The sequence below is a fragment of the Passer domesticus genome, chromosome 3 (assembly GCF_036417665.1).
Source record: "Passer domesticus isolate bPasDom1 chromosome 3, bPasDom1.hap1, whole genome shotgun sequence".
NCBI classification, from domain to species: domain Eukaryota; kingdom Metazoa; phylum Chordata; class Aves; order Passeriformes; family Passeridae; genus Passer; species Passer domesticus.
In genome coordinates, this window is record NC_087476.1 from 24,954,165 (window position 1) to 24,969,363 (window position 15,199).

A 15,199-nucleotide genomic window follows, 5' to 3' on the forward strand; every position below is an offset into this window, starting at 1 on the left:
CTGCCTATCTTTCCTTAAAGTTATGAGTTGCATGGACAGAAGTGCCAAGTGCATGCATCCCTTGTCAAGAGTGTGCAAGAGGGTTTAGAGCACTGGGACACTGGAGGCCTGGTTTTCTTCCCTATCCTGCCTCTCATCTGCTCTTCTCTTTGTGGAGTCTCTTCACTTTGCTGTACATGTAAAGTTTAGCAATACTAATAACACACACTTCTATTGTAAAGCATTAACATCTGCTAAAGCAATGAGAATATTCATTCATATTAATAAGAATAATCGGTGGTGCTTATTGGAAGCAAAAACGTACAGGAAGAGAACAAAAAGCATTTAGCTGGAAATATAGCAGTTGGGAGAAGTGTCTGTGTCATGTGTTGTAAATGTGGAAAACAGAGTACAAAAGGCCCTTTTAATTCACATGAGATTCACGACCCCTCGTATACCACGTTTGGTGCTGATTTATTTGAATTAAGATGGCAAGAAAACCTCCTCTCACTGTTTTTTGTTGCATTTTTTAGTTTAGTTTTCTTTTGTTTTTAATCAAGATCTTGCTCAAGCTCTGTGAGTAAGAATTCAGTAACACATTGTAAATCACATTTTGCAAGTTCTGTGACTTCAGATGAGATAGTAAAAGATAATGCTGTATAATTCACATGTGGCTGGCTTGTCATTCAGGCACCACATGTCAGATTCTCCCTCTACACAGCTGAATGTGTGAGCAAAAAAGCTGTAGAGACTGCAAATAACGTAATTTTAAGGTCCTGTAATTAGAATGTTTTGGTTATTGCTGAAACAATTCAGATCTTATGAGTACAAGCCTAAGCCATTTTTATAACAATCTTTGAGTAAATTCAATTTATCATGAATCTTTTCCAAAAGAGGAATTGAAAAAAAAGCTCAGAAAACAACAACCAACTGAAACAGAAGTAGTACGCAGTGAAAACCTTTCCCCAGTAAATGGCAGACAAAATTATATTCCAAAACAAAAGTGACACCCCATCATAATAACAGGAGGTTTCTCAAAGCTTCACAAACAAAATAAACATCTGAGTAAAACTTTTTCAACAATGTAATGTTATTTTTAAGGTGTCAGCAATTGTCACTGGCTACAGTTGCTCAAACAAGGTCTAACCAGAGTCACTGTCCTAAACCTACGCCGTAGTCTTTGGAGAGAAATAGGTGAACTGCAATCCAAAAGAGCAACTTTTCTATGTTGTTCCTCAGAGAGTCTACAGCATAGGTGGAACTCACACCACTTCTGCATCTACCACTTACCAAAATGAGTCCCCAAATAGTCTGACAATTGACTCACATCATAATGTAAAGACTAATACTGTTCCACAGTTTTATACATCCCAGTATGCAAAGCAATCAGCTGCTCTCTCTTGTGCAGCAAGTAAGGTCTGGTTGCTTATTCCTGAAGATAGCCAAGCTCCTCGAGTGGCTTCATTTGCATTCCCTACCTAATCATTCACACAATTGCACATTTACCTGAACAGCCTGCTGCAGAAGGAAGGGCCATGGCATTGTTAAGGACACGTCAGCATTTCAGGCAGATGCACAGTGGAAAGAAGCATGATCATTGTTTTGCTTGAAGACATCCACACCAACAACTCCCCGAGACCTCTCTCACTGGGTTTTGCACTGGTCCAATGTATTGCTATGTTGTCAGCTACCAGACAGCTTTGCAAAATTAATTCTGGGATTTTTGGGTCTTCAGCCCATGAGGTTCCAGTTGTAAAGGATGTTGAAACCTTAAACAACTTGAAAAAGAGCAAAGCTCTTGTGTCCTAAATGATAATGGAAGAGTCTTCATAACTATAGAAACAGATATAGCTACAGATAAGGGTATATTTTAATATAATTATGTATACATTGCATTAAATATGTGTGCATATATTATGCATAAATATATATAAAATAACAGGTATTTGATAGGATGAAGGAAAAGAACAAAAGGTCTTGCATGAGTTGGTACTACTGAAGAGATTATCTGAGCAGGTTTACATGAAAACATGCCCATATTTATTTCTTCAGAGCATGTAGAAAGTTTGGTGCCACAATCCTTTATTGCAATCAAAGAAATGACCAGTTGTGGATTTATTAGGAATTGTATAAACAATTTTTCCTTTCTATTGTGTTTTGAGTAGAGTACTAGCACTTGGAGGTATGATTTGAGTGTCTGATTTTTATTAGAAGTGTAGATGGTTCACCATCAGCTGTCTAAGAAGCAACAAAATAAAAGTAATTTTGCAAAATGTCTGTACTAAAGATGACTATAACAAAATCTGTCCATACCCACTGATGATCTCCTGCTCTTCCTTTTAAAAGGATACATCAAGTCAGTGTAATTTTGTCATGTGTCTAAGAAGCAAAGCCACAGCAGAGGAAAACATTATTACAAGTTTATTATGTCTCAAAATATAGAAATATATTCCAACAGCATATTTTAAAGAATAATATAACAATAATCTTCAGCTTCTTAGTCTCAAAATGGTACACCATTATTTAAAAATATATTACTTAATGTACCCAAAATTTAGTGTCCATTAAATTCCATTTAGAATAAAATGAGTTCAAAAAATCCACCTACCCAATTTATACAAAAAAACAGTAATTTTTTTGGAAACAACAGAGGAGTTTAACTTTTCTAAAATGGTAATTCAGATACAGACCCTTTTTTTCCTATATATTCTTGTGCATGAACTGCAACTAAATCTAGATATGTAGGTAATGACAGTATACAATATAGACAGGAGTGTAAAATGGAATTGTTCTATTAAGGGGAAAGAGTTCCCAAGGCTGAAATCAGAACTGCTAATTTTTTTTTAATTGAGTGTATGCATAGAAAGGATTCATGTATTACTCCAACAGCAAGATAAAATAAATTAGTTTCTGCAAAAACAACAGCTGCCTATTCACATGCATACACACAGTCACACACATGCTGTTTTTATCAGTCTCTAATCATCTGAGTTTTCTGAGATATGTTTTAAATAACCAGAGAAGTCAGAGTTTACATGATTAGACTGTCTAAGAAGAAACTTATCAATCCTATCCATTTTTAACAATTCTTTGAGAATGGTTTAAAGGAAGCATTTTTAACGAAGGCAGTTCATGATAAAAGTGTATGTGATAATTAGCCATGTAATAGAGAGAAAAACATTTCCATTTTGCCATTTTTATAGCACTAAAAAAAAGGGGTGCCCAAAGACATTAAGTGTCATTAATTCAAAATAAACCTGTGTGTAGTGGTGATGGGAATGGTAATTTGTAATTGGTTGTGTAATTCAAAGCCAAAGGATTTAACTTGAGGACAAAATTTAGTGGGAATAAAAAGTTGTTGATATAGATTTAAGAACTATTAAAGTTGCAAGTGCTAAATAAAAGAAAAAGTATTCCATATTGAGTCCCATTCTTTAAATCAATTCCCACATGATAGAAAAGCAGATGGGACTGCAAGTAGGCTGAAAGTTACCCAACATCATCTTATGAAAGGTGTTTTTTATCTTTACCTGAAAACAGCCACCACCAGGGGTAAGATTTTTGATTAACAAATGACAACGGCCGCACCCCCTGTGCTTTCCCTTGCACACTCTTAAAACACATCCAGAAGTGGGAGCTAAATAAAGCAAAGCCCTTCCATACCCTGTATTCTGTATAGTTTGTACTTATAGTAGCTTGTGTATGTAATGGGAAGGATTATGTGGTTTCTTTAAATTTGATTTTGGCTTGTTTTACACTAATATAAAAATACCTGCCAGAGCAGTGTCGTAGATAATAGATTGATATGATTTGAGGTAAGAATGTTGCTGTTCAATTTTTAGTGTTAACTTGGAAAATCACAGGTAGAGGCAAGAGTCTGTCTACACAGAATTTCTGAAGCCTGGAGCCTTTTGCAAACTCTGCAGGTCACAAGCCAAAAAGTAACATACTCCTCCAGTTACACTCATCTTGTTAAAGAAAATAGTTATAACAATTATGTGCAATTTTTTCACTTCTATTTTTATCTGCTATTTATTTACTTAAGCACTGTTCAACATTTCACTTTTTCTAATGGAGCAGAAGTTCTAAAAGAAAAAATATGTTTAGCTGAGCAGTTTTGTTTAGTTTTTTCTTCCTGTGCATTTTTCTAAATAAATACCTTGCCACAGTTTTCATTGGCAAAATATGACCAAATGCATTTTAGTTCCTCTAACAATACAAAGCAGTTACAGAACTTCTGGAGTTTTTAGTTTTAAAAAATTCTGCACAAAAAGGCTTTCCTTTATAATATTGAAATGGAATAAAACAAATTTCAGTATGGTAAATTGAAAAATTAATTTGTGAACTTCTGCTGCATAGTGAGGTGACCCATTAAATAAATGGTTCTGAAATTTTGCTCATACAAAAGAAACTATATACTTTTAAATAAATAAAAGCTACTATGTACATTATACTGTACAATTAAATGAGAGACGACATGAAATGGAATAAATTTAGGCCTGCCTTTTCATCAGCAATTCTTATATCTTGACTTTATTACAATTTTGAATAAAACCCTCTGCTTTAGATTATTTTTTTTATTTTAGTGGCAGCCACATGAGCGCACCACCATATTCCTGTATTTTTTTAAAATAACATTGGAACTGTCATCAAAGTAGAGCACGGAGATTGCGTTCAGTTTTGTTGGTGCACAGCATGGCTTTGGTACATGATCGGGGAACATCAAGTGAACCTGAAAGACAGATAAATACATAGCTCATATATCAAACAGAGAGGTGCAAGGACAATGTCAGTGCAAAACATGTCTGCAATTCAGCAAGGGCTGTGGTCACAAATTTTCCTCGGTTAGCAACTTTAAAGTACAGCTTACCTCCAGCACATTTTTCTGATTTCAGTTGCACGGGCAGGGTTATACAATAAAAGCAGATGGAGAGATAAATGAGAAGCGGCCAAGATAGAAAGTTGGTTTTCAGATGAAATTTAGAGAATTGGAGTTATGCATCTTCTCAAGAAAACATTTAAACATATTGTCCATACCATCTTTGCTGAGGGCAAGGCATAACATGGAGCAAAGGCTCAAGCCCCAGGTCTCACCAGGACCCCAGCATGTGCTGAAATGCTGTCCTATGTTGGAGGAAAATCTATTGCAGACAGCGAAGGTTGTGCAGACTGTCTCATAATGAAACTATTTTCAGCCTATGAAATGGTAAGATGTGGGATCTCAGACACTAGGAGTGCATTTTAAGCTCCTATCTAGGTATCTATGGATCCAATTCTACTTCCACTGAAATAAAAATCAGTTCATAAGGTGAGTGCCAGCTGGACAGAATATTTGGGGCAGGAGCTGAGGCAGAAAAGTCTTTATGTTCACCAGGCTGAAATATATCATGAAAGATTAAAACAGAATAAAAGAGTTTTGAAAAGTGTCCCAGAACAAACAAGATCTTGTGGAAATAAATGGGGGAAATTCAAGTTCTTTCTACTTGAAAGAAGGTTGGATGTAATATTCTACACATGCTGAAGACTTGGAACCTGGGGAGCCAGAGAAGAGGGAGTTGTAATAGAGAGGGCAACAGATTATTAAGGCATAGATGAAGACTTCAGCAGTAATAGATTTTGTTTGTATGTTAAGTCTTTGTAAATCTGTTTGAGCCATCTGTCTTGCAGTGATATAAACCCAGAGCCTTTGCCAGACAACAGAGAACAGTCTATCAGGAAACAATTTATACATAACAGTTACCATGAGAAGGTCTTTTGAAATGAGCAATAATAAATCCCGAAGTAGCTGTTTTGTAACAGTTTAGACACACATTTAAAAACTATTTAACAAATGAATAGCAAAGCACTGGAGAAAAAAATGATTGTGCCTGACCTGGGCAGATGTTTGTCCAGCCATAAATTGTGGTCCCACTAGCCTCTGCCACCTCTGATGGAAGATCTGTGGCCCTACAATACCCCCTTGGAAGTGATGTTCACAGCCTTTTCAAGTGTTTACCCCAAATTCAGTGCAAGCCAACCTGATAATCCACTGCCTCGCATAACCAGGGAGTCAATGCTACCCCTGTGCCTGTTCTGGGGGCGATGCAGGAGATGTGAAGAAAGTTTATAGAGCTTATTAAATGCACCCTGTCTTTTATTTATATGCATCTGTATTGTCTGTTTGCCTGAGTTCAATTGCAGAGAAACAAGAGAGGGAGAGAGTGAGGTACTGGCCCATATTTCTCCTATTCTTGTTACAAAAGAAAATAAAAAAGAATCAGTTAAGTTTGGAGGGGTACCAAGGAACAATCACTTCCCAAACCAAAGATCAGGCTTTTTCAGAATGGTGTAATCATTACGGCCAGGAGGTGACTGCATTTGGATTAGGGTGGAGCATATGAATAATTGCTTCCCAAGCCATCCCCATATGCACACCTTGTGTAAATCTGAATTTTGTATAATTTAAACCAGAAAGCATTAAACTACTGTTATCTCATCTAATTTATGTACAGCTAAAACTTAATTGGCCTCATGATTTTTTGGCTGCACTGAATGCATGTACAGTACATGCAAAGGGAGACACGCAATTCCAAAATGACCATAAAAAGAGCAAAAATTAAGTATCCAATTTAAAAAATAGGACAAACTACACACATTTCCTAACAATGGGAAAATAACCATTTTTGGAAAAGAAAAACACACAAGAGAAGGTAGCACTGAGCCAACTCTTATTTAACAGTCCATAATTGCAGGAGGGAACTCTAACCTGGGGATCTCAGTGATAATGGCAACTTTTCTGGACAATGCTTGTGTAATACTAAACTATTGCTTTGCTGACCTACTTCTTTTCTGCTCAGGACTGCAGATATGCTGTTCTTCATTGTCTTCTAAGAACACTGCTGTATTCCTTGCCAACTGGCATTTTCTGTTCCCTTTCACCTGAACTCCTTAACACACTTCTATTTATTTGCAGCCTCTGACATTTCCTTTCTTTTTGTAAACTTGCTGACTGGAATTCTAGTATAGAGGAATAATGTTGCATTGGTGACTGGACTTGGAGAAGGTCAATAAACGAAAAATTGAATGGAAGGGGAAAGTTCTCAGCATATACTGAGTTCTTGAAAATGTCCCTCTCATGTAGTGATATTTGACAATTTTCCAAATAGAACTTGCTTTCTATCAGAAAGAAATAAAAATTTATTTTTGTTTGTTTGCTTGCTTGGTTTTGGGTTTTTTGGTTTTTTTTTTTTGTTTGTTTTGGGTTTGGTTTTTTTTTTGGTGTGGGGTTTAAATTTGACGGGGTTGTTTGGGCCAGTATGCCAGGTACTCCTCTCATTTCTCAAGGGGGAAAGGTGTTTCAGGCCCAGATTTTGATGTGAAAATAAAAAAAAAGATCATTATCCTTGGACAGAATCATCAGCATAATCTGATAGTCAGAATACCTTACCATTATTAGTTTAAATTAGTTTAAATGGAACCTTAAATCCATGTTTCTCTAATCTCAGGTGAGTGTCTTGAACATTCCAGAAACGAAATGGGGATGGCAATCGTTTCCTGTTCTCATTTCATGCTGTGACTCCCTCCTTGTGTATTATCTCTCCTTCCTCTCCTTCTTAACCATTCTGCTAATATCAGTGCTATTCAGAGCCACTTCTTCAGCTGGCACAGGTGAAAAATCAGTTTTTGACCAGACTGACCAGACTTTGGCCTCCCAGCATTGCATTTAGTCATAGTCTAAAGGTCATGATTTCTGTAGCTGAACACTGCTGGGGTAGAGGAGGCCTAGCCAGCTGCTTCAACTAAGATCATCTTTTTGGCTGCTTCAGCTGAGGCACAGGACTAACATAAGAATTAGCAGAGGCAGAAATCTGGCTGCAAATCCCCTTTTACATGTACCAGGCAGAGCAACAGATCCAAACACACTTATTTTTAAATTGCATTTGTAAGCCAGGCATGACTGAACACAATTTCGTACATGCAAATGCATCTGTTTGCAAAGCTTCACATTAAATTACAGTGTAAGAATCTGTGCCAACAGTTGACAACAGAGGTCCACAGAGTGGCCAAGTGTCATCATTTCTGGAAGGTATAACATGTAGATGTTAACACTGAGCTTCAATAAGCTGCAAAAACTCTTGGAAGTCAAACCAGGGGGCCCCTTTGGTTCCTGTCTACACAATTCTCCAGTAATATAACACAGTCTTCTCATGTGCTATTGCATTTGAAATTGAAGTGAAACCTACCACACAGGCCACTCCGAGCAGTTCATCCTCTCTCCAAAAAATCACTACATCAGGTTTTGACATGAGTTATGATTAACTGAGAAATAATCAAAATTCAGTAGTGGTAAACAGAAGAGTCAGACTCTGAGCAAAGACACAAACAACTGCAGCATAGGCAACTATAACAGAGTCAGAGGCATACCAGAGTCTGAACAATGGCATGGTTTGTTGCGTTCATGTGGGCATTGAGGGGAAAAGAACACTCTCCATCACAGTAAAACGCAGCGTAGCCCTCCGGTGCAATAATCCAATCCTAAAACAACAACAAAAATAAATCCACTCATTATATTTTCTCACTCAGGGAATTTATAACTATATCAACCTAAGACTTGCTCAATGACAAAATGAACTTCACATGTGAAATTAGTGTTGTTTTTTTTTTAAAAAAAAAGGTACTTGCTTTATTCATGCAAAATTGAGATGAAAATAAATGAAACCTAAAAGTCTGTACTGTATCTGTACTGGATACCAGCTAATGAGGCTATAAGTGAGAATGAAAATTAAAATATATTTGCAGAATACTTTTCCTTTCAGACTAAAAGTCTTGAGCCCTTCTTGGTGCAACCAAAGTAATTAAAATGCATTCTCTTCCTTCAGCATGGTTAATACTGTTAACTGTATTACTGCTTGAGACTGAGAGTTGCAAGGGATTACCTGTTGGCATGTCAATGAATCATACATTTTCAGTATTTCAAGCAACACAGCATGGGCAAAAGACCACAAGAGGGAAAATATTTTAAAATGTAAATGAAAGCTGTGTGTTTAGTTTGCTGAATTCCTCCTCTGCCAGGTAATGGAGGTGCTGCAGGAAGGGCAGAGAGGATCAAGTAGCTACTTGGGATTTGTATCTTTTTTTTGTATCTTATTTCACCCTGTGTTTCACTGATCAAATATTGTAGAGTTTAGCTCTGGCTTTCCAGCTGAAACTTTTAATTCTTACAGTAGCCTTTGTGTTAAAAATAGATTTACTTTTTTCTTTGACTACTGCGGCCACTATGGCCACTGATCTGAGAGCCTAGCACATCTTGGAGCATACCAAAATTTAATGTTAAAATCAAAACAAAACAAAACAAAACAAAAAAACCATGTTGATATCTGAAAAAAAAAAAACCTGTAATTAAGAGACAATGGGTCTCTTGTTCAGTGGCCTGAGTTCAATACCACAAGCCTGCTCTGTGGCCCTGGACAGGCTAATTATGCTTTGCAGACTTGGGAAAACAGCCTCTGCCTGCTTCTTCAGGCTGCTGTGGGAATAAATATACTACAAAATATCAGAAAGGATAATGAGGCCATGAGAGTCTCAGCTAGACACATAAAGGTTGAGTTGTCACTAAAGAGATAGCATACTTTTGCTCCTCATAGACTTGTTCTGCTTCTGCAGAGTGGTTTTAAAATAATTCAGAGAAATGTGAAATGCACACGCAACCATCCCTGAGTTCTTACCTATATATGCAATAGTTAGAGGTTGCTGAAGGCCTTCTTGTTCTTTCTTTATAGAGAGTTCCTTGCTTTCTGGAAAAAAACCCTAGATTGATCTCTATTTTCTTTTCCCATAATGCCCTGCCTCTGACTTCATGACCTTTTACTGTAAGTATATTATTTTTTTATTACTGTATGGCAGGATGAGTTTTCCTCAGAAATTAAATAAAATTAGCTATGGTATCATAAAGATCATTGAGTCTATTTTCCTTAGGGAAATAAATCCAATATTTATTTCCCTAAGGACCCTACCCCAGTGAAATCTCTATGACCTGCAGCAGACAGCACTGAACAAGGGGTATTTAAATCTGAGCTAGTGAAAATTTAAAACCTTTCATTACCTGTTGCCGGGATTTTGGTTTCATTTAGTGCAGATTCACTCAGCTCTCGAGCAGTAGTTTAAATTTACCTTTATGTGAATGAATCCTTATTGTAAAGTTGCTAATGTATGCAATATCTTTGAGAGAAGAGCTAAAAATGGTAAAGTTGTAGTGATAGCAATACTGATAAGGATTTGTTACAAAATGCATTTAAAGAATCTGTCTCTCATCATTTTAATACTAATTTCCATAAAGAAAACAGAGTGTAAATAATGGAGGACTTTAATATAGAATATCCCAGTTTGAAGTATAAGGAAAGAGCAATAATAATCTTACCTGCCATCCTAAGTCTCGGAAACTCACATAAAGTTCATGTTTCTTACATGCTTGCTTTTGCTCACTTGTGTTATAATCTACAGGAAGTAAATAACATTAATAAATTATTTGGCAGCATTGCTAGAACTGACAAGATTTAGCTATTTTTGAGATAGTTACCAAGCTGTAGAAAGGCAAGGAAAACCATACTGTCATTGATATTCCTAGGGTTAGTTGTAACAGCAATGTAAACCTGGAAATAGCACAGTCAGACTGATACAATTTCTGTACACTGGCAAAATAATGCATACAGTATTAGGGGAAACAGATATATATACGAGATGTCTATTTGCTGGCCAACTGAGTAACATCTCTGATAATATCCATGCAGGTAATCAAAGAGGACAAGAGACAGCCTGATCTAAAATATCAGGGAAATCATCTGTAGGTTGTCATGGTTTTAATTGTCAGGTAAAGAAAATAGCCCAGCTCAAAAGTTGAATTAACAGCAATAAAAAATGTCCTGAAACAAGGAAATTTCCAACAGTCTCTTCGTTAAACGCATAGTGGCACATATAATACTTCTTAATTTTTACCATATATTCTGGAAATATTCACCAATTGATGATCTTTAGCTGCTAATAGTAATGTAAACAAGTGGACTAACAGGTGCATTTTAAAGGACTGAAAGCTCTCTGTCAGAGATGTGTCAGGATAGAAGGACACTCAGAACCTTCCATACATGCTTTTCCATGGCAACCTTACTCCTGGAGAAATTCTAGTAGTTGTTATCTACCACTGCTAAGTAGCAGGAAAGGAAGGGATCAGGGTCATACCTTCATCACATTAGCCCCCAAAGCTGGTTTATACAGCTATTCATGAGATGCCATAAGTGAGGCATGTGACAGAGCAGGGAGTACTGACTGTCTCCTCTGTTTCTAATTCAAGAATGCTTAAGGTGACTTTTTTGAACCAAAATAACCATTCTGGAGAAAAAAAAAAAACTTCACAAAAAAAATTCACAACAAAAACAAGAAAAAGCAAACAAAGAAAACTTCACAAAACCCTGAAAATGAAGATATGGAAAAATAAAACAAATCTTTCCGTTTCAGAAAAAGAATTTTTAGAATTTTTTTTTAACATTATAAGACTTGAGATTGAAATGGGAAGGTCTCTGAAAATTTCAAGATAATTAAGATTCAGAGAGAAATTCCTTTTTCACATAAAATGAAAGGAATTTTCACAGTCTCTGGACTAATCTGTGTACTTCTTCACAATCCTTGCAGAAAACTCTTCCAAATAGTTTAGAGGAGTTTTTCTGCAAAAATACTCCTAGAGGAGTTTTTCTTGTCAGCTATCCTGACCTCTGCTACCATGGGTAGCCTCTCTGAGTTCATTCCAGCTTATCTGTGTGTTTCCAAAGATGTGATGGCCACAACCAAACACAGTATAAAATAAACTAGTTATTTCAGGCTTGTTTTCTAGTAGTATTACCCAGAATAGGAGTCTTGCAGTAAAACCACACTGCCAAGTAATCATCTTCCAAACTTTTTTTTTTAATATATTCCTGCCTTGTCAGCCTTAGGATTCTGTTGTAGTTATACAATGATCAAATGATTAAAGAACAGACTGGGGATGAGGAGGCTGATGAGAACTGCAGCATGATGGGGCTGCAAAAGCCATGGTAGAGTTAAGGTTCTGAGGGGTGACATCAACAACAGCATTGCAACCTGTTGCAAGTCAAGCAAGTACAGCACAAATCCACTGTGGTTGTCTAGGAAATTTTGACTGAATTCAAATTCAAATAGGAAACAAAAGTAATGTGTAATTGGGATGAACCACACAGAAATAATATAAACATGTTGCCTGGGAAAACATAGTAAAATATAGCTTTGTTGTTCAGTAGAGCAAAGGACCTAGTGACAAGGACTCAGAACAGGTTAATGTAGCCAGTGACTTCTTTATCCTGTTTTTTACCGGCAAGATTTAAACTCAGGACTCCCAAGTCCCTGACCCTAGTGGCTGAAGCTCTACCCAAAGTAAAAGAGATAGACTTAGAAGTCAGTTAAGCAGCTTGAAGGTACATGAGTCCATGTGAGCAGAAGGGATGAATTTTAGGGTGGGGAATGAGCTGACCAACACTGCAAAGTCACCTCCTGCCCTTTTTGAGCATTCATACACCAAAAGACATTTCCGATGATTCAAAATGGAAAATGTCACACCCATCTTCAGCAAGGCAAATCAGCTTAACCTCAGTTTCTGGGAAGTCTTTGGAACAAATTCTCATGGAAACTGTCCAGGCATACAAAGAGCAAAGAAGGTGTTTTGGAAGAGCAAGCATGAATTCACTGGTTCAAACTGGGCCTAACCAACGTGACTGTTTTCTGTGATGATCTGACTACTTTTGTGGGCTTTTGAAGAGCTCTGGGTGTTTATCCCTTTGCTTTCAGGTTTTTGATACGGTCTCCCATAATATTCCTTGAGTCAAATTGGTCACACCAATCAATAACTTTGATAGGTTAGAGTACTTTGATAGGTAAGAATATAATGGATGGAAGCTTGTCTAGGCTGGTGGGCCCAAACAGTTTGGATCAGTGGTACAAAGTCACCTGGCAGCTGGTTACTAGGGAGGTCCCTAAAGGATCAGTGCTGGTATTAGCATCCTTTTTAGTAGCTTGGACAATAGAACAGAATGTGTTCTCTGGAAGTTCACAGAGGATATGAGATCTGAGATGAGTGCTCCATCATCCAAATTCCCAATAAAAGGTTGGACTGAACCAGATCCAGAAGAAACTCAACAAAAGATCATTCAAAATATACAGACAATTTTTCCCTTACTGGTAACATGCTCTTTGAATAGGCTTTTTTTTTTTTTTTTAATTTTTTAAACAGGCTGTGTACCTACTTTCTATTGAATACACATGGGCCCAATATGACTCCCAAAACTGTGTCAAAAGCTGTCCACAAGTCACAAATATGTCCATTTGCAATACTAAATAAGCATCAGGGATGTTAAGCCAGGCTTTGTAAGCTATGACACTTCAAATCCTCATGGTTTTTAAAGACAAACACTGTGTTCTTTCCTATGCTATTTTCCTAGCCCTTCAATGGCAGTCATTAAAGGATCTCTACATACAGCTGGTTATGTGCTGCCATCTCAGACACTTTCAGTTGTCCCAGGGCATGCAGAGTCAAAATATACACCCACATCCCATGGGATATCTATATATTTTTGGAGTAGCAACTGGAAGCAAGGCAGGATGCCCTAAGACATCACAATTTTCCAAAAATCCATATGCCTTTAATCTAACCAAAATCCCTGAATCATACCTTGTGCTGAGTTGTATGTAATAATCCAATGGGTTTTGCACACACTCTAGAAGTACAGTGAAGGTAGTTGAAGGTAAAGGAACTTTAAAAAAACGGAGCTGTGTTCATTGATCACTCTTCACACAGATCTATATATTCATTTTCACTAACATTGGTGCTCATAGGAGGTGAATATTGAGCTTTTCTGTCCCAGCTATTAGAGAGAATTTAAAACTCATACATATAGAATACAAGTCACTTTGCAAAAAAACTGTGAGTGAAAAATGTGGAAAATATGCACATAAGAAAGTGAGGAAAGCCACAATATGGTTTTTAATAGCACACAGACAAACAAAGGAAAGCTGAAGATTGTGGTTTTGCCAGCTTTCTCTGCAGTGACATTTTCATATTCATGAACATGTTCAGAAGTTTTAGGGCCAGGATGTAGCAGAACATCCCACAGTTAAAGGCAAAAATCTGAATAATACATATGTAAGTCATTGCACAGATGTCATCATTTTTGTGATACTCTGAGCCATTTGAATATGGTTCAAATGATGTGTGGTCACACCAGAACACCTGATAAAATGGCCAGCATGTACAAGAGTGTAAGCCATCTAATCCATTCACCTACAAAGAAAGTGAGACTCAGGAAAGTCTGAATCCTCCCCTGAATTCTACCTTTCATGTAGGACAAATGTTGTGTGTAATATAATATTTTATGTTAGTATCAAATGTGACATTTATAATAAGATCTGGTGCTAAGGATTCAATTTCACACACTGTAGCTTCAAAGCCCGTATGCTTATTCTGTCAAGAATCAAAACCATAGGTTATTGTGATTGAGAAAACATTGTACCTCAGTGGAATCTAAACCCCTTCATAGCATAAAGAGCTGTGGAAGAAGATCACTAAAATATATGTATAAGAAATTTCATGAGATTTTTTTTTTCCAGGGGAAATAAAGACATAAAAACATGCTCATACATACTATTACAAAATACTATATTTTGAATCAGTTCATGCAACACCAATCAATAGCATACACAAAATGTAGCCTTAAGTATTGTTTTCTGGTTTTATCTCCATATGAACAAAAATTATGTAGCTTTGTTTTTTAGTTTCCATTCAGTATTTAAATGTGGCTATTCTTTAGTGCCCAGTTGCACAATAACTCTTTTTAGACAGTGCTAAAAAATTAAAATTTTGCCAGCTTTTTTTTTAGGGGAGAGTTATGTGACGTCATTTGTCAACAACCTGCCTGGTTTTGGTTTTTTTGGGAATTTTAATTTTTTTTCTTCTATCTATGGTTCGACAAAAATAAAACTTGGTAAATAAAAAAGAGTTTAGTCCTCTGTGCATAGCACGCAGGTAGAGCCTGAAAGCTAAGCTTAATTCTGTCTGTCTTTACACTGCATTGACGTCATCTCCTCTTGAAGTTCTTAGCAACACAGAGATGCTGACCCCAAGTCTGTCAACAATTTCCCAGGTGTTACAATAATCTATACAAAAGATTTTATTCTCTTATATTGAGAC

General features: G+C 36.7%; 1 protein-coding gene across 1 annotated transcript in view; it reads right to left on the reverse strand.

The window, feature by feature from the left end:
• Positions 1-2,472: 2,472 nt before the first annotated feature.
• Positions 2,473-15,199, reverse strand: part of BMP5 (bone morphogenetic protein 5) — a 56,960-nt gene continuing 44,233 nt past the window's right edge. Inside the window, exons 5-7 of the mRNA XM_064412226.1 lie at positions 10,376-10,452; positions 8,383-8,493; positions 2,473-4,711 (exon numbers count right to left, since the gene is read on the reverse strand). Coding sequence (XP_064268296.1) covers positions 4,562-4,711; positions 8,383-8,493; positions 10,376-10,452 — 338 coding nt within the window. The 3' untranslated portion in view covers positions 2,473-4,561. The remainder of the gene's footprint in view (positions 4,712-8,382; positions 8,494-10,375; positions 10,453-15,199) is intronic.